Here is a 27,733-nt window from a genome sequence, read left to right on the forward strand (position 1 = left end):
AACCTGCATATTATTACCACTTAAAGAAATGGAGGTCACAGAAGTTTTAAAGTAAGAATAGTATTTACTCTCACTTCACTGGCTAGCCCAGCACTATTCTTCAAGCAGCACCTCAACACATGACTTGAACTGAAAATAAAGTTGTTCCACCTACACATCTATGCATATAAAAAGGAAGTAAAATAAATAAAGAAGTGTTAAACACACATGCTAGTCAAGAAAAATAGTTATTTTCACTCTCAACACAGGAAAATAATACCTTGGTCCATATTTTTTGTTGTAGCTTGTAGTTATAAATAATAGTTGCAATTTTTATCTTGAGAAAAATAAAAGTTCTTTTTTCCCGACAGAGTAGTTTTGGCAGGACTAAATAATAATTTTTTTCTTACATACAATTTTTTTAAAGTACGAAATTCGTCTTTATTGCCCCCATCCTCTTTTCCTTGTACCCCACAAATTTTTTTTTTTTCAGGAAAAGTTTCACATAAAAAAAGGGTTTTCAAAAAATTAAAGCGGCATTAATGGTATTCCTGATTTACTTTTTTTTCAAAGCCACGAACTCTGCAAAAAATCCTGCTGTAAAACTAATTTTTAATGGATATGGCATATGTTTTCTGTTTATCCTCAATGTGTTATAAATTCCTTTGCATAATATAAGAAGTTATGAAAGAAGATTAAAGAAACTACTCAAACTTCTATTTTTCCTTCTAAATTACAAACCACTAAAATCTTAAAAAGATATTGATTTTCAAGCATAAAGTAAAAACCTGACAAAAGAAACAAGGTACTTCAAGCTGGATTATTATGAGCACACAGGTTTCTAGTAACGTTTTGAATTTGAATTTATCATATAAAAATGAAAAATTTAAATCTAACTCACTCCGTCCATACAGCAATTACAACAAAACAATCAACTTGTAAAAGAGAGCAACAAAAAGTATTTGTTCTCTTTCATGCTTATCCACTCAAAAATTGTTGAATCTTTAGTGTCATTAGTTTTACAAAACAAAGCATACAATCTAATTGGCTATAGAGTCATTACTATTTCCCTTGAAATTTGAGTCCTATTATATGCCATTTAAGGTTTTGAAAGCAGTGTATCTGCACATATTTTTCTTGTAAGGACACTGTGAAAATGGAACATAAATCATCATGAAAGGAAAACATATAATTTTAACGAGATAATGACCTTTAAATCTATTTTCAGGAAACTTTGGTTTCTATTTATTTTCATTAATGAGAGTTTGTTACAGAACTGATCCATTACTGCAATGTCCTTAAAATTCTGACCACAACCAAGTACAATATAATCATCAGACAAACTGAAGTCACATTTGACAACATACACAGCCAGAAATATTTTACTATGTAAGGTATTATGGAAAAAGAGACTTCAACAGTATGGATCTAATCTAAAGTTTCTTCAAACTAGAAGGAATGAAGTTCTTTTGGACAGAGCAAAATCCTGAAAAAGCAAAATCCATGGAAAGCTTTGAAATAGTCCACCACACAAAACAAACAAGAAAGCTCACCTCGGAAACAATCAAACGCTATTTCTGAAAGTTCTTATATGCAGAAATAATGGTTCAGTAAAACTTACCTTTGGTGACCCAGTTGGGCTGGCACAGGGTGACCGTGCTACTCCCTTCTGAATCAGATCCAGACGGGGAGGTACAGGTGGAAGACTAAGATGTGGGATTTGCAGGGGGTCTGGAAGTGGTTTTCTTCTTTGTGCAAGCGGGGAAGATCCTGGGGAAGTCACAGGTGAGTTCTGCCTCTCATTGCACTTCAAGACAGAAAAAATGAAATTACCTTTTACCTGATGATGAAGTACATAAATTCCATTCCACAGCTAAAACATTTGATACTTATCAGATATTTACTAATAGTCAATTATAGTCATTTTTCATAATGGACATCTGGACAGTAGAGCTCACCTGATCATTACTGAAAAAGAAGTCTACCTCATTCTACCTCAAAACAAAACCCATGCTAACTTGTGATGAGAATAAAACAATATATATTCTAGCAATTTTTATAAAAACAAAGCAATTATTGCCAAACATGAGGAAAAAACCCCTAAACATAAAGTCTACTGTAGCACTGCTACCCTTGATAACCTTTTTATTAATAGAGAGTACTCAATCTGAATTTCTATAAATTACTTTTAAAAGCTGGACATCCATGATATTGCCTAACTACAGCCCATTTTCAAATCATACTTCCATACAAAATAGAATGTTTGTCTCCTGGAAAATTACCAATCAAAATCACCATCAAGTCAGTAGGCAAAAAAGTGAAATCAGCAAAAAAATGAGGAAGTAATTACAAAAATAATTTCAGAACGATTTTATCATTTTCGCAAATACTGAACTAATAACATATTTAACATCCCACTCCAGTGACAAATTATGACTTTTTCTTCTTGACTTGTCCTTTCAAATTCATCAGAACCAAAGATTTCAACCCCCAATACTGGGCTCCATCCAATTTTGCAACTACTTCCCGTCCCTCATCTGGCTCAGTTTTAACAAACACAGCTCAGATGTTTGCACAGATCAGTTCAGATTATTTCTGTCAACTCACTATATGAATTTCAATGCACTGTAATAAACCTGGATGTTTGTGCTGTTGTATGCTTTCCCTGAGAGCAGACACAAGTAGCTGGAAGACACTCCCAGCAAGGATCAGCCACTTGGACTGCTTGTGCACTGAGGCATCCCACTGTTCTCACCCCACAGCTTGCCTAGAGAGTCAAAAAATGCACCCATCAGGCTAAATCACTTGGATAAAAGCCTCCCCCTCTCCTCCCCCTCAAGCTTTTTCTCATGAATGCTGAACATCCCATAGAGATAACTGGGATGAGACTAGGAAGCTCTTTAACAAGGTAAACCAGTACACAACATTACCTTTCTTGAAATATAGTGATTATATTAAAGAAACTGGAAAAGTCATAAATTCAAAAGCAGATTGAGGAAAAGGACTGACTTCCAGTGCACTGACTTCTGACTCAACGCTCTGTACTACAGCTTAGTTTGCTATCCTACTCTATACAACTGGGATTGCTACCACATGTCCTTCAAAAATAGGAGCCACTGCAGTATTACTGTCGACAGTGCACCAAAATGCAGGGGAGGGGTCAGGAGGTGTTGAAAGCTAAAATTGTAACGTGCAACTCCATCCTCAGGTTCATTTTTTTGTTGCTATTTTAGAGTCTTCGCACTCTGTCGACATGTAAGCTCGGTGTTACAACTGAACATTCAAATTCAAGAGACAGAGCAATTTAAGATTTGTGGTCTTCATGGCTACCAGAAGTTTCCCGGTTTCTCTCTTCAATGAAGAGGTGGTCTCGATATTTGCATTAAATGCCTTGAATATAGTCTTTAAATTTTCTTTTTTTCCTTTAATTGGTGAATAATCCTGTCCTTGACTGGAAGACCATAAAGATAAGCACATGAATTACCCAAGTATTTAGCCTCTCAACATTAAGGAAAGGTGAATAACTAGGCAAGATATGTATCTTGCAAGCATGCCTGAGCAACTGTACTTATGGAATTACAATAAACTGAATGTCAATTCTTTTTCCTTATCAGAAGGCATCTATCAGTTAAACAGGATAATAAACATTGTACCATTTAATAGCATTAGTTTTCAAAGTTTAGTTCTAACTCCATAAAGCAATCCTGAAAGCCAAGAACCATGCAATACAATACACTCAAAGGATTGACTTCAGCAGACAGAAAATTAATTTATTTCCCAAATTATCTGAAATAGAACCAAACAAGCAGGTCACACCTGCAAAAAGATGCAATTATTTAAAATAAATGAAAGTGCTGTAGTTAGGTTTCAACAATTTATGTTGCACAACATAATGCATTTCAGTCAGCAGGGAATTGTTCCAGAAGAACAAGCATATATGTGATAGGAGGAGGAAACAAAGAGTAAGAAAGATAGGAAATACTGAAAACCAATTACTGGACAGGAAACATTTGTTTGGAATTTAAGATGTTCTAATTGTTGCATCATCCCATTAATTAATGCAATTTCCTGAGAGAACAACCTGACAGTCTCAAATGTGACACTGCATGGAGCTGTACAAATCCCAGCTAAGTAAACAGCACTGTAGTGATATAATTTTAAGAATATCCATCCCTGTTTCTATCTGGCAACCTTCTCTTACACAGTTCTGCTCTAAAGAATCATTGGGAAAAATTCCCCTCTTCCCTCAGTGTGCCCACTGGTCCCATCCACATCAGACTTCATTGTTTCTGCTGCAACAACAGTCTAACTCCAGCAGAGAAAAAAAGAAAAAAAAAGAAAAATCACAGAATATTCACGTTTAAAACCCATTCGTTTAAAACTTCAAGATTCTTAAACCCTGACATGCTTTTAAACCCAATGCAGCAAGCAATTCAATTTATGTGATAAACTTTTAGTTCCACATATGTTTGGTGTTTGTCTACCTCTATCGCATTCCATGGACAGTAAACCGCAACTAACAAAACAAAATGGAAAATTTTCAAGGTAGTGACTGTGTGAAAAGACTTGAATTTAAGCTTACATCCATGCCTTGTTATGTCTTGTTTCAAAATAGCAAAGTAATCTTTCAGTCCCCTGGACTACTGTACTAGACTACAGACACAATGCTAACAGAACATGCTGTGGCCCCAGAGATTTCAAAAATGGAATTGATTATGGCCAACAGGTTAAAGAGTAACTTATCAGGCACAACAAAATTAAAAAAAAAAAAAAAAAAAAAAAAGCTGCAAGCAAAAGCAGCCCTACATGGAAGCTTAATCCTTATCACCACTTGGTGCAAAAGTAAGAGCAAAAACTTTGTTGGGACAAACTAATAATTCCTTGTTTGGATCCAGTGATACTAAAAATAAAACAAACCCAAATATTCCACAGAAACAAATAGGTTTTCCTCAGCATTCAGTATCAGATTTCCATAATATTCCCATTATTGCATAAAAATCCCATATTTTTCAGTCCACCCCCATCCAATCTGTCTAGCTGCATCATCTGATGTGTGTTGACAGCTAGGCCAATGAGATGGCTGCATCTCGTGGATACCACGGCATTAACAGACATACTAATATCTACTCTTTTTGGCACACTCCAAATATTTCTCTGTTTGTCAACTACTGGGGATTTCTGTGTGTTTCCCATACACTGGAAAAAAAATGTGCAATGAGAGAGCACAGTGAGGAAAAGCTAAAACAAGCAAGGGATTAAGACACAAACGAACTCAAATGAACTGGCAGTGATAGAAGACAGACCTTCAGTGTACAAAGGAGCTCTGCTGCACCATCCAGAGACCTGTGCAATAAAGATGCAATTAAAGAGAAGAACACAGACTCCTTTGTAACAACATGGACTTCATCTGGTTGGCGTGACTGCTGTCAAGGGAAAAGCAGCTTGTACTGCAGAAGGGACCACACTTGTGTTATTCCATCAGATGTATTTATTACTGGGATAGACTGGTCTCAGTTTGCCCCTACTAATTCTGAATTCAAGAAAAAGCCTGCTTCCAACACTGATTACAATTTCTAGTCAAGGCTTTTTCTGATGGAAATATTAACAGTCAGGCTATTGAGTCAAGAGTTCTGGCTTGAAATACTTCTATGCCAGATAGGAACATATGAAAAGCATACTCAATATAAATCCTAACAATTGACATACTGAGGAGTCCTGCCTGTAAATGTCCTTGGAGCAAATTCAAATTGCTTGTGACATCTAAGAAGGTCCAAGCAGACCTACACCAGAAGTAGATCTCTAAAGTTTATTTATAATCAGGTAAGAGTAACTGACATATTTGTTATTTTTTGTTAAGATAAGCTGTGACCTAGGCAGATCAGTACTATCTGGGCTTAAAAACTTACATGAGGATATAAATTTACATCACCTAACACTGGTGTCTTTAAGCATGTTTTAAAAAAGACAGATTTATTCTCTATTTGATCTTTGCTGACCTGAGAAAATGCATGTGAAGGAGGGAGAGGGAGTTAGGCCTGTGAGAGTCAGCAGCACACTGCCAAGGGAATAAGAACTAGGGGAGGCACACTGCCTCCCAGCATTCATACCCTTCAAACACCAGTAACTGATCAGTTAAGTAAGTCACTCTTGTTGAGTGACATGATTTTAGTGAATTCCCACAAACCAGGTGTACCATTAGTAAGGTAAGAAAGAAGTGATGTACATGTATGAGTTAAGCATGTACTGCTGAAGGGAATATCTTAAATAAAGTCTTATTTTATATATTTTTATATTTTGTACAATGAAATTAAAAACATTATTACTATGTAATACATGCCTCCTTCCATTACCAGAAAAAAAGTCAATTTAATAATACGGAAAGGAGTTAAAACGTAGTCTCCTCCCATATTTTAAGAGCCAAGGTCATTTGTTGTCATTTACCTAACTCACCTGCTGGGAGAAGCCTAGTCATGGCAAACTTTGTCTTTCAGCCTTGACAATTTCCTATAATTATTTTAAAGCGCAATGGGAATCAATCAATCAATGAATCAATCAGTTCTTTGTGCATTCAGATATCTAGGAAATTTATTTCAGAAAAGACAGTAATGCCCCAGATGAGGTAATTTCATCCAGTTTTAGACAAAAGTGTTTATAGACAATGTTAACCCACTTTAAGGTACAGAAAACGTCATAGTCTCCTATACTGGTAGGGCCCTCCTCTATGTTTTCATGGAATATTATTTGGATCAAACAATTACCTTAGCACTTAAGAATTCAAAATTATTTGCTCTTAGGAAGAGCTTCTGCACTATCCATTTTCCTTATTTTCTTTCTTTCTTTTAAAAAGAAGTGTATCAAAGTATGTATTGTACCAAGGTAAAGCAATAGAGAACTCTTCATTCATTGGGACAATCAAATATTATTATTATTTTATTATGATTATGTAAGTATTATTATTATAGAATAACTAGCATACTCTACTAGAGACTCAAATGCCCTCTTTAAAATTAAAAAAAGAAAGGTTTTTTTTAATGTTTACCTCAGCCTGTGCATTTCATAGTGTTATGCTTTTCTAGAACAAGAGGTATAGAGCTGACAAGAGGAACATTTTGGGTAATAACTGCATTAGCTAACCTGATACCATGGGGCTGGAAATTTCTCAGTGAGGAAGCAACAGAGGCTTTTGGCACCACTCTTCATCTTTCTTTTATTCAGAAATATCTCAAGACAATTTGGAAATAAAAAAAAATAAGCTGCTGATGAGGCAGATAAACAGTTCAACTGCAGTGGATTTCTCTAAAGCCCCTGTTACAGCTGATCTGTTGCTCTCCTGACCCATACACAACACCTAGCAAGAATTATTCATTTTTCTTAACGTGCATCCATTTACTCATTCCTTTAAAGAATGAGTAAGGAGCTTAGTGATTATTCTTTTCCTTAAAGCAATTTCAATTCTGAGGCCTTTCAGAGACTCAATTCAGATACCTCTTATAGTTTCTGAGTAGAGTTTAAGGAAAAGAGTGATAAACTGCAGACCTGGTATTTTTCTGGTATCTGATTGAGTATTTCCACAACACATTGTGAAGCCTTACAGTCACTTTCATCAGAACTTCATGTCCCTGAAATTCTCCTAACGAGTTTAACATCCCAGCTCACTACTAGCCAGATTTTTCTTAGAATACCACATGGTCAAGCCAGGTGATTTGACACAAATAGAGCCCATCTGATTTTCAAGGCTTAACAGATTTATGTCAAGAAAGCTTACCACAGTCCATGCTATAAAGTAAGAATTGAAAAATTTGTTCACTGAGATTACAAAGTAACAGCACCAGTAGGTTGGCTACAAGAGCTAAATTATTGTTGTTGCCACCTAACTTCCATTGTTTCAACAAAATACTTCAACAAAGTCATTATGCAGTACCATGTTCACATGGACAGCATTAATGACAAACAAAAGAAAATATCAAAAAGAGTAAAGTTCAACATAATGGCATAGAGAAAAATATAATTTCTTTTAACAGGCTCCAAAGAAAAACTGATTAGCAGGAAAAATAATGATTTAAGAAATAGGCAAGTCTGATGAAGACACTGTTAACAAAAAGAACATATAAACATGCCAAATTACAGACAGGTGGTATGGTTAAGAGAATCACTGAACAACCACTGGTAACAGTTTTAAGAAAACAGCAGCCAAAAATCACCAAATGAGGCAATAATTCAACAACTTCAAGTAAGGACTTCAAGAGGCTGGCAGAGTGAAGATTTCTTTTACTGAACAACGAAATCAATGAAACAAAAATAGCAAGGCACCAAAGCACTCAAGCACTTGGTGGACACAGAAAAGAAGCCTTCTTAGAGTAAACCTATTGTTCCTTCTTTTGATAAAGGCATAATGCATTTTTGCCTTATCATGGTAGTGATAGTGTTATAAAAGCCCATCAATTCAAGGCTATCTCACAGAGGTCATGCTGCAGACTGCAATTTAAGTCCAGGCAGGGAGGATAAACTGTTCCCAAGGGTAGACCACGTTGTATTACGTACACAACACAAGAATGATTCATAAGCCTTAAGAGGTTAGGGAGGATATCAGACTTGTGTATATTAACTGACAGATACTCTCAGATATGAGGGTGAAGAATGCTTTTTTTTTTAAACAAATGCAACGATAAGGAAATAGAAAACTAAGATGTTACAGAATTAATTCCAAGGCAACAACTCAATCTAGATGACCTTAGTGTAAGGTAAATTCTAGAAAATGCTCTGTCAAAATCAGTGTTGCATGGTCCCTGACAATATCTATTCCAGGTGAAAATACAGTAGTGAAAACTATCACCATAAAATAAACTCCAGTCAATGATAGTGCTTATTTATCACTAATAAAATCTCCAGTGAAGAAAGACTTCAGAATTTAATGTAGAGCACTTTCAGGACAAAAAACATCCCAAATCACAAAGTCGCTACAGGCAATCTCAAAAACACTTGCATGTGTACACACACGTGCAGAAAACAAATGTATATATGATTTTTTTTTGTTCTTCACAAATAAAAGCTCAGGGAATTGTCCATACAGCATAGTTTGAATAAGAGTCTCAGCTGGTGCAAATTCATGCACTTAGAGCATGAAGTGCAACCTCTCACAGTTTAAAATTGAAGCTTCATTTACAAACACCTGGGTTTAGCTGTTGTGCAGGGTTTGCAAAGTTACCTTTCGAACTGAAGCCAAACGATTCATCATTAGAGACTCTTCTCTATCATCATCATCATCCAAGTCCAACATGGGCATACTAAAGCTATCAATGATACTGCAGCACCTGGAGTTCTCATCCCTGGGATCAAAGGGATCCACAATGATTGGTTCAGTTCCTTTGATTTCACAGCGGCAGAAAGGGCAGCCTTGGCCATCAGATTCCTACAGCAAGACAAAAAAGTAGATAAATTTAAAAAAAAAAACAAAAACCAGCAATAATTTTAAAAGTAGGACTTATACCTTTCTACATAGATACATCCTTAACCAGTCTCTAAAAGCTTGTCAAGAAGTACTGGAGTAAACAGGAAACAGAATAACAAATATTTAACTACAATAAATCTTAGAAAGACTGCACTTTTAAAGCTGTCTCTCTTCAATAGATTGAGCTTCACTTAAAAATTACTAATCAAAATGCAACTATTATCTCTACAAAGCACTGAAACAGTCTTAATATTACGGGTCAGGAAGCAACACCTTTCCTTTCAGGCTTACAATCTTGCTATTTCTTCAAGAGAAAGAAGGTGCATTATGTAGACAGAGATAATGCATTTTATTATATATCTTTTATATTAACCATAAAAAGAAGTATTTCTTTTTCATTTGAAGTTAGGAAATGCAGGCAAGCTTTATGGCATGCAGCTTTTCTTCTTGGAAAAACATATTCAGTCCATCACAGCTGCAGCAATACCAGCATTCAGAACACCTAAAACTACAACAGCTTTTTTCAGGTTTAAGTGAAAAATCAGGACTTAACCACACTTTTAATAAATTATGTAAGACTTATATAAGGAACTATTTTCACATGTTACCAGAAACAAGAACTACTTGAATTTTAATGTATTCAATGATTTTCAAGCAGCCATATTCAATTCCTTTTACTTTTTTCAGGAATGTATTTTTTTTCTCACCAGAAATAAGCCTTTAGATCTCATGTACTAATGAACAAAAATATCAAAGTCTTTCAAACACCTGAAATATTTAATCAAGAAGCACAACATAGATATGAATTATAACAAAACAAAAACCCATCACCAAACAAACAAAAAAACCCCACAAACAAATCCACACACAGAAGAGCCATGATGCTTTGTAAGTTCAAGATAATTCAAAGTGAAATCAGAAATCACCTTGTGTCATATTGGCAGTCAGGTAGACAGATAAGGAGATATGAATACCAAAATTAATTCTAAACAACTCACCTATACTGAAATACAATCAAGCAAGCACAAGTTTTTGATTTCTCTGATGCAAGAAAAACTTTTAGTTTTTTCTAGCATTATTTTTATCTTGACATTTGCCAGTCTTACTAAACTGACAGATGATTTTACAGTTTGTGGAAGAGCTATATCACAAGGCCAGGTAAGCATAAATGATGTCTCCTGACGTCGTTTGCAGGATTAGTACTAGATTTTCATTTTGTATGGACAGAGGTATGTACTCTACTTTCAGCACCATAAGTACAACTAACTAGTCAACATTACTACCTAAAGAAAATCTTCAAATTACATGGTCTTACTGAAGTAACCACTGTCAAGTGACAAGAAGTCCTCCCTGACTCTATACAATTCCTTACACCTTCATTTTCTAACAACAGCTTTATCAATGAGGCACAGAGGTTTTAGTTTTCAAGGCTTTCTTGTGCCTGTGTTGTCAAATAGTTCTGTACTAGCAGTTTCAATCCTTTCTTTTAAAAAGCCTTGGTAACCAATCACATCAGCAGATTTATCTTCAATAATATGAATATAAATCTGAGATGTCTATATTAAAACAGATGCTGGTCCATGCCCTCAGAAACATTATTTAGGACATTATGAACCTTACAATGCTGCCTATATGCCCATACACTTTTGGAAAACATGTAGTTTTCAGACAATAGATTTCTGTGACATAAAATGACATTTTACTCCTGTTGTGTAATAAAAAAAACCAAAACCAAAACAAACAAAAAAAAAAAAAACCACCAAAAAAAAACCAAGTAAACCAAGTCTTTCTTGAGAGATTGATCCCCATCCTTAATATTCTATGCAGATCTGATGCTGCTTACTCCATTTTTTTCTGCTTAGTGAAAACATCTGTATTGGATCTCTTGAGGCATGTCTAACGAGCCATTATGCTGCCAATTAAACAACCCACCAGAAGCTCACACCAGCTGATGCTGTTACAGCATAATATTTCTTCATTGCCTCACTAATTATACAAAAGTTAAATTTGTAATGAAGTCTGAAATGTACCTGACCAATTACAGCTGGTAGCAATGTTCTGGTGAAGCCTGGTGCTTTCAAACAGGCCAGTTCTCTGAGCCTAAACTGTTTTGTCATCATCTCCCTGAATCCCTAGCCCTCAGCCGAGCAGCAAGGACCTCAGATTCTCAAGTCCCCAGAACCAGAGCACATCACTGCCTCAGCACTGGAACATTGCTGCTGCCATGCCGTGAGACACCCAACAATCAAAAGGACAAAGATTTCAGTCCTCCTGCTTAGCTCTGTCAGCTGGAGCAAAAAACCAAATGAACAAGCAAACAAAAACAACTAAACTACAGACCTCTTCGAATTTTTGTGAACTTTTTAAGTCAGTGATTTATGCAGTCAGACCTCTATGTCTGTCATTCAGAATGAAACTTAAATAGAGAAAGGGTACTCCTGAAATGAGAAACATTGTTCCATCACAGCAGCTGCTTAGTAGTGAAATAAATATCCTTACGTGGCTATGCCTCAAATGGAATTTCCTCAGAATTTCTGATCTGTGGCCAATTTGAAAGATTTGTGTTTGGAACATCAAATTCAAATTTCACAAAGAACATAAAATTGGAAACTGAAAGTAGTTCTTTTTCAAGAAAGCTTTATTGCTAATGGAAGAAAAACTCAAATGATACTTCTGATACATCATGATGGTTTGCCACTGAGGCTTTCCTAATTAGGTAGAAAATTTCCTAATTAGAAAAGGAAAATTATAGTACTTGAAGGCACGCTGCAAATGTAAGAATGAAAACACATTAACTGAGGTGAACTAATTTAAAAACAGGTCCAAAATGGACAAGACTCAAGGATTCTCTTCACTCTTCTCACTACATTTGTAAGCAAAGACTGATTATTAACTGTGGAACAAAGTCAGAGAACTGGATGAGCCTTACTTCTCCCCATAAAATACAGATACAGAAGAAGGGGCAGGGAAGATGCACAATTGTAAAGAGAAATGACCTCTGGTTTAGATTGTTACTTTTTAGGTCAAATGCTTGTCAACTGCCCTGAACTAAAGGTACCCATCTCGTCTCTCTTCCCAGACTGGTACACCCATGAACAAGACAGACAAACACACCAACTTGTGTCAAAAGGAAGTCTTTCAGTTTTTTTGGACATTCCATAAATGACATTGAGAGCAGGGAGCTTGCCCTTCATTTGATCTCGTAGTCCAACACACATCTAAAGCCATCTAGGTGTTTCAGTGCTTCACATCTTACTAACATGAAATACAGGCATCCTAAAAGCTTAATTTTCCACAGGTCAATCCATGACCTGTACTACTGACTGAATCCTTCTCCCACCAAAGACATCCCTTCTTCTCATAAAATGCTGTCTAGTCAGTTACCCATTCCCAGCAGCTATGTGTCCACTTCGTGCCTTTTAAATACATCATGAAGTGACCTGAGTGACTGAATTGGCATCAAATGCCCAGCCTGCACTGTCTGAGTAGATACTGCACTCAGGAAATAGTTTCCACTCAGCAGCAGTCAACAAATGGCCTTGGCAAGACTACAAGACCAGATTGCAAAGACTCCTGGAGCTTTATTTTTCACAGATTTCCAGTTTGCAAAATTAAAAAGGTTGTAATTTTAAATATATACATCCTTGCACCTGGAAAAGTAAACATATACCCACACTGTAAACAGGAATGTAACAGAGAAATCCATCCTCTTCTCCACCAACTAAACTATGACAGTACCTGCCACGCTGTGAGACAAGAAGTGCACATAAGGTGTCCACAAGGCTCTATCTTCACATCCTTGTCATTTTCTGCACAGATTTTACACAGCTGAAAAGTGGAACCCATTTCACAGTACAATTCATACTGCTCCTGTAACAAAAGAAAGTCAAGTGATTATTTCTTTCCAATGATTTGTTCACAAAGAATATACTTCTCCAAATGCTGTTTTCCCACTGGCTTTACTTACTTATCATGGAAACTCTTCATACTGATCTATTTAAAGGCCACACTACAGTTACTGAAACAGCTTACCTTTTTCTTCTTCAAACCTGTGATATACTACAATTCATGCCAAAAAGTGTTTAAAATATCTGTGCCTGTTAGGTTTTGTACGGACTTGTCACATGTAACTGCTACGCAAAGCACACATACTGCTTTTCTTTAGTTGCAGCTAAAAGGAAGATAATGACCATATAGTTCTAAGTGAAAAAAGTTATGAATGGGAAGAAAACTGGGATTTTCTTTTCTGGTATAAGTTTAGGACCAAGAAAAGTATTGGATTGAAAAGTGACAAGCAAGAGGACTTTCCACCTACAGCAAGGATGTGGTATAGCACTAGGCTTAAGCACACAACCCTTGTGAAGGAAGTATGGCAAGAACATCCTGTAGGATAACTTGGCAACAGCCATGCACAGATTATTCAGTACTTTGCACCCTTACAAGACTGACAGGAAGTAGAAGAGCACCATTAGGAGGAATAAATAACAGACAAAACTCAAGTCCGAACAGTTTTCTAGAATTAGTTATTGTTGGGGAACTGACAGTTAAATTCATTCCTATTGAAATAAGCTTTTTTTAGCCTTGAAAAAACAAATTTTGAAAGCTTAAATTAAGTAGAATCCAGGTCACAGGGAAACAAGCATCTACTGCTAAGTAAAGTGAGGGGACATGAGGCTAAGAAAGAGAAAACAAAAGATAGAGCTCATATCTGCAGTGGTAGTTAGTGTACTAAAGATGCTTAAGGTAGAGCTCTAGCAAAGAATCCATCTGCAGCCATCCAGCCCTACAGCTACTTTCATACCATCTTTTCATAGTTTAAGCAGGCACAGTGAAAACTTTAAACTGCTTCAGTTATATATTATTTAAGGAAGCGTTCGCATAATTCAGACTCTGTTGAATTATCAGAATTAGCTAACAATGTCCTCTTAACTACATTTTCAGAAACAACTGGATTCATTCAATGGATTCAAAATAAAACGATTGGCTTGTGAATAACAAGGTAATCACTGCCCATGTGCTGCTTCTTTCCTTGGAAAAAAGTGAAGATATGGGCTAGAGCGTAACTCTGCACAACACAAATACCTGATAAATCTACATTACTCTTTCATTATTATCTAAAAACTAGAGGGAAGAGATGGAAGTCAGAGAAGGGGGAGTATTCAGGTTTTCTTCAGGGAATTGGTTTTAGGAATTCTCTTACTTACAGAACAGGTATTTTCATAATGTTTCTGTTGTTTCTATAAACTACAATAGATGGTAAAGAATACTTCCTTTCTAAAATATTTCTGTATGTGGAATGCACACAGAGTACCCAGAAGTACAGAAGATTCAGCAGATCATTCCAGTCTGCTGAATGTGTTAATTTCTGCTTCTAGGGTCAATTTCAGCACCATTTTTCATCAGCTATTTGTCTTGGGGTGGCTACTTCCTACTACTTGACTATCAAACATCTGCACATTAATCACATCACCATTTAACAAGACTATAAACACAACTACATATTCTAATTTTCTCTGCAATTCTCTGCAAAGTGACTCTTTAGGCATTTAATTACTCCTGCTGTTTTGCCTGATCTTTCTTTTAATTTGCACCATAGACAAAGAAAGGAGAGAACTGGATACCCTGGAACTGGTATCTTTGCAATGTATGAACTATACTTTTCCTCCTGGACTTGTCAACAAACTGTACCATTCCTATTCAGGCTTCAAAACTATTATTTGATCCTCATTTTGTTTCTGTATTGCCAACTGCTATTAGCAAGGAAAAAAACAAGCTAAAATATCAGAAAAACCTTTTAATAGCTGTTAAAACACTTCTCACTTGGAAAAGGCTCACAATAAACAAAACATTCCAAGACACGCTGTCTGCATCACCATTAGCTCTACAGTTTAAAGGATTATTATCCTGCTCTTCACCTAAGCCTCTCTATCAACAACATATTTTAACTCTTATGAACTTATTACTCACATTTTAATAAAAGCTTATTATCACTACTAAAGAAGTGAAGATTACAAAGTAACTCAAAACGCTGCAACATACCTGCGTGACTTTTATGTGATCATGTGGTGTGGGTTCACATAATCCTGTCAAATCAGGATTATAACTTCGTCCATCTGGGAACAGATAGCTGCATCACAAGAAGACTGTTATAAACATGCACATTTCTTTAGCTTTATTAGCTTAATCATACTTATAAAATTTCAAGGGGGCAGAATAATTTACAGTAGACGTTAATTAAAGTAAATCAACTTTCCTCAGCCATCTATTTTTTCTTTAGAGTGCAACTGAATTGCTACATATTCATTTTGACACATGCTCAAGCATATTTACATAAGCAGAGGAAAGATTTTGACATCACTTGCATAGCTACCACCAGAATGCATCTGAGCTTTGATGAGCAGATAACCTTTCAGGGGTAGCTCAGAAAAGTATTGTTTCAGATCTTTGTTTCACAGTGAACTCATACTTCCTAGTGATCTCCCCACTGAGAGCATCATTCTCAGGGGCTCAGACTATTTCAAGTAAAGCAGCAGAAAAGAAGCTAACACATTTGTGTGTGTCTGTGTGTATTATGATATATATAATATTATATATGTCATAATATACACACATATGCACAAGAATCTACACTGAAAACTTACAACGCAGACTGGACTTAAACAAGAACTGATGGGAGCATTTCAATCACGTGGGAAATTAACAATAGGTTAAATGATTTACAACCCTAAGTTGTTCTACATTCAGGCTGATGTTGCCTGTAACTTGGAAACGGTTTCTTAAAGGTCATATATTGTAAAAGTCACATGATGAAAAAGTTATAAGGTACAAAAACATCACTCCACATTAAATATTCTCAGTTTCAATTTTTGTTTGCTCAGTTTTTGTCAGAGAGAAACACTACCAATATAAGTATGTTTTTATTACAGGTATGAAATCATCAGACCTGAAAAAAAAAATACTAGACTGTGTAGGACTGAGAAAAATTACACGATTGCAAATGATTCATCAATTTTTTTTTTTGAGGATTGATCAGTTGCCTTTCCTTTTCCTTTCCCATTATATATATTCATATTTGGTATACCAAAACACGTATCCCAGTGAAAAGATTCTGACACCAAATATTTTTCTGTTACTTCAGCCAACCTAGTAAAAATGTACTACTTCGCACTATAAACTTACATTGTCTAATAATTATAAATCTTTTCAGTAAACTATTAGAATGTGGAAAATGTTCTGGTTGCACAATATATAAAAAAGCAATTACACAGCTTTCAAATCATTGTCCAGAGTTAGACACATGAATAACTGGAAGTAACTGTTCAATAAGCTTAAGTGCATTTGGGACTCTTGATGGGGCTGTGGGGGGAAGGAGGGATCAATGCAACAGCTGTCTCAATTTATTTTCTCATGGAATTTATTTGCTATGAGATATGACTTTGGTTAACTTTCAGTAACTCTGGTTAATGGAATTAACTAGAAACAAGTGTTTTTTAAATGAATTAAATGAATGGTGCTTAAACTCTGAAGGAATACTAACCACCATATGCAGATTCTCTGTTTTAAACATCTTTAACTGCCCATATAAGCATTAGGAGAACAAGGAAATCAGGATTTCATAGCCATGGTGGCCATAAGAATTTATACTTACAATCCTTCCCGGCTGCCATCAATCAAAGCTTGAAACAGAGGCTTATTGTGAGGTATGGTCTGCAGTATGTTCCCATCACCAGTCACATACCCAATGGCCCACTGGCCCAGGCGAGTGCAACTCAGTCTGAAAATGTAGCTTGATAAAAACAGGATGAATGAAAAGTCAGTGTAATTCAGGGTTCAGCCAAAAAAAGTGAAGAGAGCAAGGACTGCTTCTGTTTCAGACACTGAATTAGGTCCCTGAACACTTGGGTCAGATTCCCAGTTATGCCATGTAGAACCTCAAACAAACCTGCATCTTTTACACTGCCAGTTTCTCATGGGCAGAAATCAAGTAAGAGTAGCTGCCAACCCCCTCCTTTTCATCTGCTTGTTTTTCAATTCTCAAGAGTGAAAGCTGCACATTCACTGTGAACAGTCTCACTCAGACATGCCCATAAACCTCTTCAAGAAGAGTGCATGATATTATCAAGTCTCCATAGCTACAACAGACACCTTTTGTGCATATGCAGGCCAATAACCTGAACAAATGGAAGGAGAAATATAAAGCATCTTTAGATACAACAGAAATGGGAAAGATAAATAATAAAACCCGCTCTAACAGCAAAAGGTAATTTTGTGTGAACCTGTGGAGGGGAACAGAAGAAATATCACTTCTATTTCAGAAAAATCAGATATTAACAACAATTGAACCCAAATTTAAATACTTCTCTGTGTTGCAGGTGATAGCTGGGAGCATACATAAAGTAGACAGAGAGCACAATCAGAAGAAAAGGAAGATTACAGGCAACAGGATTGGGCATGTATAGTGTTTCTTACCAAAAACTCCCTTTCATGTCAGACACCATCTCACATGCAAAAACCTGAGAAAAGCATCTTACAGTGAAAGACCACAAGCTCAATTCTGTATTATAGAGCAGCTGTTCTGAATTACACATCAATATTTTATTTAGCTCCAAACTAGTAGGAGTAATGTAAGCCTCTCTGAAGTCTGACAGAGCTCCTACAACCTTCAGCAGGGCCCACATTACACTGAAGTACTAATTACTCATTTGAACAGAATCTTGTAATTTGCAGGATGTTTTAGTCAAATTAAAGAATAAATTTCACTTCATATCCCGTCTTTCACACGCCAGCATTTCACCTAAGCAATTCAGAAAGTAATTTTCTGATGTGCAATAGAAAGCTACCTTAAAACTAATTCTCTATTTACAAGGAGCATAAAAGCAACTTGGGATAATTTCTCTATCACAGCATCAGGATCAATAATAGAGAAAATACTAAGTATATCAACCCCTCTCAAAATCAACCTAGTTATCTGACTTAGGTAGTAGTGCCAATACCAAGTTAAAAATCAGTGTTACTCTGCTGGAAGCACAAGATTTTTGCATATGCACATGACTTCTTGGGTAACTTAAGATACAGGATATTGTTTACTAAAAATCAAAAGAAGTCAAGTACAGAATATGGGTATAACTGTTGGTAGACTTCCCTAACAAGTTTCAAAACAATGCACTTTAACTATATGTACATGTGCTTCCGCAGAGGTTTAGACAAGTAGACATTAGGGAAAAAGCTTCATAACTGTAAGACAGAACTAGCAAAATAAATGGTAAGTAATACAGGATTAAATCCATTATTGAATTTTTTTTCCCATCTGAGTGAAGAAAAATTCCAAGGCAACAGTGGCATAAATGGTAAAAGGTCCATTTAAATAATTTACTATGTACAACACCACATAAAAAGTATTTAAAAACTCAGTGCATCATGATCTTTAATCTGACTGATTGCTTTTCCAAGGTGAAGACTTTACAATAGAGAATGATTACTGGCAAAGAAATAAGACGATGTGAAACACAAAAGGAACACAAAACTACTGATTAAATTTATAGCTTCATGGCTACCATGAAAGATGTTAAGATGATTTTTACTTTAGTATTAGGTAAGAATTCTATGTAAATTTTGAAAATCAAATTATATTTTAAAATGTTTAAGAATGCATTGCTGGTTTTACCTGATTCAGAAGAAAGAAAAAGTAATTTATTTTCAATTTTGTTCTGTTTATTTGTATTTACTTAGACTTTAGTGTGCTAATACAATATTTTTTTGCTTCACTTCTTCAATGCTGCAGTGAGTGTTCAATAAAATGCAAAAATATGCAGAATAGAAGTACAAACCTAGAATAATTATGTAGGTTCTGAGACAGCAAGCTTATTTGGAAAGCAATAGGCAGCAAAACCTCTCACCTCCCAGGTTTAGTGCTGTATTTCTGCAGTCTTGCTTTCACTTCATCATATGTCAGGAATGCCATATATCCAGGATGTGTCACAGCTAGGAAGTTCCAATTCCTTAAGATTGAGCCCCACGGCTACAAAGAGAAGGCAAACAAGTAAAGAGATGCAGCCAGGTAGTTCTGTATTTCTAATAAAACTCAAGTCTGTATGTCAGAGAAGTGTTTTAGCTCCAGCTGAAAAAAACACTTTTGCTTTAGGTCTAAATGGTACAAAGGACTGTCTTATACACCCAACTTTGCTACAAGTGCTCCTTCAAACGAATTATTCCAAAAACACCAAGTACAAATTTTTGGATAAAGTTACTGAAAAGCCCCTCAATTTAAGAGACCTTCTATTCATGGCTACAAAAAAAAAATTAAACATCATATTTATTTAGAACCTGGAAACTATGACCCAATGATGGTTTAATTAAAACACATTTAAGCCTATTCTTGAGAGGTCCTGAAGCACTTTCATAGTTAATGATAAGTAACACTAACAAATGAATCATAATAAAGCTGCTAGTTTGAGCTGTCATTCTTTTTCTCTATTATTCTCTACTTCTTGATTTCTTCAGTCACCAAAATGGTAGTAAAGCCAGTAAACAAAACGAATATTGACAGCACTTCACCTGAATATTTGTTGACCTGAATAGCAAATGCTTCAGAAAACTTAGTGAAACATGCCTGATATGCTATCACTTCAAAGAATACGGAACAGTCCTTTGCTGTAAATGAAGGATGATTTTTTTAAGTAGTGGATTAATACAAGTATATAAATGTCCATTGCCAGCATTTGGAAAGTCAAGAAACCGCCTCTGAATGGTTTGCAGATTTTTAATCTATTTCTCAAAAGATCAAGGCAGGTGAAGTTAAGTGACACAAGACAAGAGGCTTGTGTTCTTATGTGCCCTGCAAATTCCCTTTTAAAGAACTTCTAAGGGCTAATCAGGCAGAGATGAAATACCTGTGACATGCTTGAGCAGATTATCCTAACAACTCTGCTTGAGAGTGTTACATTTCCCAAGCAAACCCTAACCACTACTTAAACACAGATGAAAACCTGTTTATTTTAAAATTAATACCTCTTCAAATTGGACACATGTAAGAGGAGACAGGTTTCAGCACAGAGGCCATAAGAAACCTGAAGTGTTTAAATTTGTCCAAAGGCAAGGAGGGAAAAAAAAAAAATCCAAGTCTTAGATTCAACACTGCATCTTGCCAGCTCCTTCAGCAAGTTCAACAAGGCCAAGTGCAAGTGCAAGGCCAAGTGCAAGCCATGGGGCTGGGGCAATCCCAAACACAGTGTAGGCTGAGTGGAGAATGGACTGGGAGCAGCCCTGGTGAGCAGGACTTGGGTGTGCTGGTGGATGAGAGGCTGGACACAAGCCAGCAATGTGCACTCACAGCCTGGAAAGCCAAGTGTGTCCTGGGCTGCATCCAAATCAGCATGGCCAGCAGGGGAAGGAGGGGATTCTCCCTCTCCTCAGCTCTCGTGAGACCCCAGCTGGAGAACTGCATCCAGCTCTTGGGCCCCCAGCACAGGAAGGACATGGACCTGCTGGAGCAAGTCCAGAGGAGGGACAGTAAGATGATCAGGTGGACAGAACACCTCTCCTATTAAGACAGGCTGAGAGAGGCAGGATTATTTACCCTGGAGAAGAGAAGTCTCTGGGGGAACCTGGAGCAGCCTCCCAGTACCTAAAGGAGTCTACAAGAGAGCTGGAGAGGGCTTGGAGTGATAGGACAAGGGGCAATGGTTTTGAACTGAAAGACTGTAGGTTTAGATTGGATATCAGGAAGAAATTCTTTACTCTAAGGCCCTGGCACAGGTTGTCCAGGGAAGTTGTGGCTGCCCCATCCCTGGAAGTGTTCAAGGCCAGGTTGGATGGAGCTCTGAGCAACCTGGTCCAGTAGAAGGTGTCCCTACCAATGGGAGGACGTTTGGAAAAAGGTGATCTTTAGTCTCTCTTCCAACCCAAACCATTCAAAGGGAAGAACTCACAGGTTGCCCTGTGTACACAGAATATAACAAAAGCAGAAGTGCTGAATGGGACAAGATTTGTACATTTTCTCTGCTGTTGAAGTATTTTCTCACCAGTCTTCAGTAACAGACTGAAGTTCCTTCAAACCATCCAGATACTCTGCTTTGCTAGCCTTCTCTCTCATCAGAGAACACAGCACCTAAAGCTGTGCATACATACAGTGGGGAGGCAGGGGGAGCAACTTCACTTTCACAGGATCTCCATAAAAACTAGTCTTGCTTTCTTCTCTGAATAACCATCATTATAAATGCAGCTTTTCTGTAACATAACCCACAGTTGGCAAAACAGTATTTTGATTACTTAATTGGGATTTTCTCTCTGTGGGTGTATGCACACATAGTTACAGAAGCTGTTTAAAAACTAGAGAAGTAAAATGTAACCTCCTGGGAGAGGTTCTCAGACCAAGTTCAGTGCAAGTTCAGTTCAACAGTTATGCAGCTATTGCACCAGTTGTTAATCTGTTTGGCAAAAGATATCGTTCTACTTCTCTGTTGAATTAAAAGTTAACCCTTACCAGTCATCTCTCTTTACATGTATCAATACTGCTGACCCTCTTCTTCTAGCACAAGGCATGGTAATGAACCAAACCAGCAGTGGCTTCACAAAGAAAATAAGGGACCAATACTTGTGGTTAAATTAAACAGAGATTACTGACACCATTAACATCTGCAACTGTGATACAGTTTTGACTATGAATAGAGAAGAGAGAATCAAAATCAAAACTCTGTATACTAAAATCATTAATCACCTCCTGCCAAATTTTAATATCAACTTCATAATGGCACCCTTTCCCACCACAGCAAAACTAGGACATCTAAGCAACAATTAGAATCGAACAATATAGAAAACAGAACAAACATCAACCCAGGGTTTGACATAAAATCGATATTTTGAACATATCTCCACCAGGCTAAAGAATAATCATATATTCATTTAGGCTGGGAAAAGACCTCTAAGACCATTGAGTCCAACTGTTAATCCAGCACTGCCAAGTCCTCCAATAAATCATGTCCCTAAGCACTCGATAATCCTTGCAGTGAAGAAACTTTTCCTAATACCCAGTCTAAACCTTCCCTAGTACAATCTGAGGCTCCACACAAGTTTATCACTGTACAAGGTAAAGAAAACAAATTACCAAATAAATGGCTGTATATCTCAATGGCTTCTATTTACAAAAGAAATATCCAAAGGGATAAACTCAGAATCAATGTATCTAATACGCATGCAAACCAATACAGCCTTCTATATGGACTAAAATACTTCAAGTATGTTCTGTAGAAGGGACAAATGGTTAAAATAGGTACATAACAAACATAACAAGCTTATTTCAGATGAACGTTTACAGTAATACAATAAATACTATTCCCAAATATAGTTCCATGTTGTAAAAAACCAGCAAAGCATTAATGGCAAAAATGTGCTCATAAAACAAGAGGCCTACATTTAACCTAAAAGAAAGTTAATATATTACCTTCGTTCATGTGTTTGTAGAAACACCTCATATAAGTACACATATGTACAAAAGCACAACAAAAAACACGGCTAAAACTCTGATTTATCTGGAGGTCTACATTTCTAGGAATATATATTAAAATTGTGAAAAATAAGTAAGCAGCAAACCAGAAGATATTGGTATAACACTAAATATGTGCAGAAATGAAGCAAGCATTGCTGGATGCTTTCAGTTTTTCAGATGTGGGTGTTGCTGCCTCACACACCTCTGAAGGACTAAAAGAAATGAACAATTTATTTCTAAATCATAATGTTTCAGTTCTTTCTGTTTTTAAAAAAATCTACTTCCTTGCCTCAGGGCACTAAGCTTCTCAAATTCACACAAGTAACTAATATTTTCAAATCTTACCTGAAATAATCTAGTGAAGATATCAAATTCGAAAATTGAAATGTAGTCATTGCACGTCAAGTCAATAGTAGATTTAAGAGCCATTGCTTCCAAACCAGAGCTAATCTGATGAACTTCATGAAGGCACTGCCTGAACACTTTCCATGGCACTATAGTTCTGTGAGAGGGGTAGAAATAATAAATTCAATAAAACACATATTTAAGATTTGATAATCTCATTTGCACATCAGAACTGAACTTTTAAAGAAGTGGAACATTAATTTGGTTTCTCTAGAGAGGAAAAAATATCACAAATTAAGTTTTCTGAAAGCAGCCTAAGCAAATACAAGAATGGTTTACCTTCCTTTAAACACAGTTGAAGTGTCCTTTACTTCACAATGATAAATATTCAAGCTTCCTTAGGAGGACAGCAAAAAGAACACTGCAGAAACTAAAATACCCTAGTAAGCAGATGTTGCAACCAATCTCACATCCTTTCAGAGATAATGTAAGACAAGCTCTGTGACCAGCTCTGTGTTTGGTGAAGAACTCCTTTCTTCACAGCCTCTCTTCCCAGAATAAGCATCAATTTAGTATCTACAGTGATGTGACTTTTGCTATAGCTAAAGCTCATGAACAGTGGTCAATAACATGACAGCAATATTGGTCCAAGCCCCGTCATAAGACCATGATACTTACACTAACTTTAATAGACAGGAAATTATAATTACCCTTTCTAACACATGTGTGTTAGTAAAAGCCATGTTGTGTCAGATCTACTTGAACAGTTGAAGATAATGCTGGTTAGTTATTTTACCAGCCAAGAAACTGTATTTGGAAACTGGGATGAGGTTGATCACTTGAATGTGCTCCACCTTATCACTCTCAATAATAGCAATTCTGTCGCTGTTGAGCCGCTAGCAGAGAAAGGACCCGGGTTCTCAGTGTGGCAAGAAAAGAGCAATTTATTATTTTGATTCCAATTTATATAGACTTTTCAGAGGTCACCCAGATTGGTCAGTCAGAAACCTCCCCCTAGGCCCGACTGGCCAGGCCTGAACTGTCCAAATCTCGAGACACTGTTTCAATAACATCCAAACTTTATCTTTGTTTATAAAACACAGGAGAAAGTTCTCATGAGAAAGACCTGTGCTAGCCACACAATTATTGTGTCATTATTGTCAAATGCAAATTTTGTGAAGCCATAACCCTTTCTCTTAAAAAAGTTCTGCCACACTGAGATCAGATTAAATGATATTTTAAAAACCTTTTAATTAGCCAAAATATGTATAATTATTCAGGACAAGATCTCACACAGTCATAGTAGTATTTTTTTAATAACTGCTAAATCAACAAAAGACACAGGCCTCACAAACAAACAAAAAGACTTTATTAAACTGCCTTCGTTTTTCTAACTATTTTCTCATGCAGAAATATAAATTACTTAGCGTGAGAGGAGGAACCAACTGTCTTAAATTGGCCCTGAATAACAAATACTGCGCAGTTATCCTAAATTAAAACAAACAGTAATTTGAAGTACAACACTAAAGATACACTCCTCTATTTCTATTGCATACAATATTCACTACATTTCTAAGTGCAAAGAAATATACTTGTTAAATGCAGGTTGGTATTGAGAAAGTCATAAATGACAAAATGGGAAGTCTAATAGATCACAGCAGATACTTTCATCTGTGTATGAAAAACAGGAAACCACAAAGAGCTCAAGAGAGATACCACATCAGATGCCATTTAAGAAAGAATGCACATCAAATTTTCATTAGGGCAAAAAGAGAATGAAACATTGCACTAAATTCAGACAAAAAACCCTTGAAAAGTCAATGCTTTTGTGGTGTTAAAGCAGTCTTAGTTCAAGTGCCTACTACTTATTTAGCTCCTGTAACCATGGCTCCAAAATGTTTTCTGATTCTCTTTATAAACCACCCTAAGTGGTTACAGCACTGGGATCATGCTGAAATGGAGTTAGAAAAGTTTGAGGGTTGATTGTGGGGTTTTGTGAGGAGCTTTTTGTTTGGTTGTTGTTTCTTGGTATTTTCGGGGGGATTGTCTGTTTTATTGCTTTGAGGTTTTTTAAAGGTTAAGACAATAACCCTTATACAACAACAAAAAAAACCCAATAGACCATGTATTAGATATGACCACAGCCATACTACACCTTGCCCAAGACAGTTTCTCAGATGCAATTAATAAGTAGGATCTTTGGCTATCTATTCACTTGCACCCTGCACCCCCAAAACTCCACCAGCAACAGAGAAAACAAAAGTCCTCAGGAGCATATGTTTTTAGAGCTCTGTTGGCCAGTACTTTGGCTTAGACAGAAACCAGATGCTGGGAAATGAGTGATTAGCTAATGAATAACATCTAAGGTTATTTTTTGGGATTTCTCCAAGAACAAGTGTTTGGAATAGTGGTGGCCCAAATCTAAAATGCACTAAATTCAGCAGATTTTTCTTTTCCTGCAGCTTCGTGGAATAGGTCTTTTATCTTCTGCTTTCTTTAAATAAAGGTGTGAATTGGTTGTTGAAACTTGTTAACTCCTATTTCTCAGCAGCTATTTTGTAGAGTTATCACTCCTAAATACTTCAAAACAGCACCAGCCAGGGATCCTTTCTCCCCAAGTGTCTCTCTCCAGTTTATCCACACATATGCTGAGCTCTTTTGAGACCTTGCAGACAGCACACACCCACTCCAAGTGTGGGTGCTACTGAGTCCTCTCAAGGTGAAGGTTTCTGAAACATCCTCTCCTCCTGCTCCTACCTCACTGAAACCCAGTGACCTTTCAGGCACCCTGAGAAACATCCTCCTCTGGCAGAGATCTGGGAGGATCACAGACAGTGAAAGAAGCTTTCAGAGATGGCTGGCAAGTTGAGTTTCCATTTGAATTAACATTTCACTGCTCTTACTTTCTTGTGTTTTAGGGGACAACAGCCTTTGAAAGCACCTGTTCATTATTCAAATCTAGAGTTATTTTAAATGTCTGGGGAAGTGGCAGGGGCAGTGGGAGGGGAAAGGGAACAGGACCTATTAAATCAAGGTTGAGATTGGGACTGTCCTAGTTAACAGCACATTTAGACTGTTATTTAAATATACGTATGTTTACGTACACAGAAAACTGCCCTTAGAGAAAGAAAAAAAATAAAATCCTGTTTGCAATGAAACCACTGCCTGCCACATTCAGCTCCTGAACCGTAGAAGGTATGTCCTATAAATATTTCCAGGGATCTCTGTCCTTGTAATATTTGTTGTATCATGTCCTAATGATACCCTGCACTAGAGGCTGGCAGATATTCTGCACATGCCTCATGCTATTAGGCTGAACCTGTGGACACTTGTCTAGGAGATGAGTCAGTCAGCTCTGCCTCAGCTCATCAGAAAGATGTGATCTGATGTCTTGGTAACATTAGTTCTCTACAGAATTAGGCCGAGGGAGTGCAGTGCCTCAGTATTTCAGGTATTTAATTGTAGTTACGTAAGCAATCCCTTGCAGAGGAAGTGCCCAGGGCTGACTCCAGCTGAGACAATGTTCTGGGGAGTCTCTCTCATGAGAGGATGGTACTTAACAGGGACTGTACTTCCCTCAAAGGTTTGATGCCCAAAGTTTAGAGCCCTGATGCATATGTACACATTAAAAACAGATATCCCCAGAGCTCTGGTAACAGTTTCTATTTTCATAACACAATTTGGGAAAAAATGCAAAACAAACTGACTAAATACTGTTACTGTGCTACATGTTAATTTATTGCAACCCTATATTAGTTTAAAAAATCTTCAGAGAGATAATATTAGAAGGAAACAAACATATGAAGAAAGCCACGGTGCACATAATGTACAGCAGTAAAAGGAGAGAAGGACCTTTTACTAGGAGATCCTAATCTCTACCTGCCAAACTTTTAGGAAATTATTTACACACACAGTGTCCTTTTAATGCCTTTCCTCACCATTAGAGTAGAAGCAAGCTCATGCCAATTTAAAGAAAGAAAACAAAACAAATGATCCTGAAAAATATTTAAGAGGTTTTCTGTGCACCCCTCAAATTAACCAAACTATCTGGATCTTGGTATTTACCCTGGGATTGTTTGCTTAAAGAGTCCTGTCAAAAACCCTAAAATAAGCCATTTCTCCTGTCAAAAACCCTAAAATAAGCCATTTCTCCACATGCCTTTGTAAATGACACTACTTCTCTCCCTTTCTTCTGAAATAGTACTACTAAGTGTATTTGAAGAACAATGAATTCAAAAGTGTTCTAACTGAAGCATAAGATTTTAAAAGTACTGTTATATAGCATGGTATCTATTTACTGTTGTTGGCACACATCAAAGTGAAGTATGACTCTATAATCTCAAATACAGTGTTTTAAACACCACCCACACAACTTCCATATGCTTAAAGGAAAAGGATTAGTGTCTAGCATGTGATTTTCAAGCAATTTAGCAAGGAATTTAGGTCCTCTTTTCCCTCCTGCCCTGATCATGTGTACA

General features: G+C 36.6%; 1 protein-coding gene across 3 annotated transcripts in view; it reads right to left on the minus strand.

Moving 5' to 3' along the window:
* CBLB (Cbl proto-oncogene B) overlaps positions 1–27,733 on the minus strand; it is a 127,358-nt gene that overhangs the window by 24,920 nt on the left and 74,705 nt on the right. For all 3 annotated transcript variants that reach the window (XM_085072640.1, XM_085072622.1, XM_085072630.1), the window contains exons 5-11: positions 23,256–23,412; positions 19,324–19,445; positions 17,076–17,213; positions 15,467–15,554; positions 13,166–13,297; positions 9,185–9,388; positions 1,601–1,786 (exon numbers count right to left, since the gene is read on the minus strand). In XM_085072640.1, coding sequence (XP_084928766.1) covers positions 1,601–1,786; positions 9,185–9,388; positions 13,166–13,297; positions 15,467–15,554; positions 17,076–17,213; positions 19,324–19,445; positions 23,256–23,412 — 1,027 coding nt within the window. The remainder of the gene's footprint in view (positions 1–1,600; positions 1,787–9,184; positions 9,389–13,165; positions 13,298–15,466; positions 15,555–17,075; positions 17,214–19,323; positions 19,446–23,255; positions 23,413–27,733) is intronic.

The sequence above is a fragment of the Lichenostomus cassidix genome, chromosome 1 (assembly GCF_008360975.1).
Source record: "Lichenostomus cassidix isolate B80296 chromosome 1, HeHo_3.0, whole genome shotgun sequence".
Classification (NCBI taxonomy): domain Eukaryota; kingdom Metazoa; phylum Chordata; class Aves; order Passeriformes; family Meliphagidae; genus Lichenostomus; species Lichenostomus cassidix.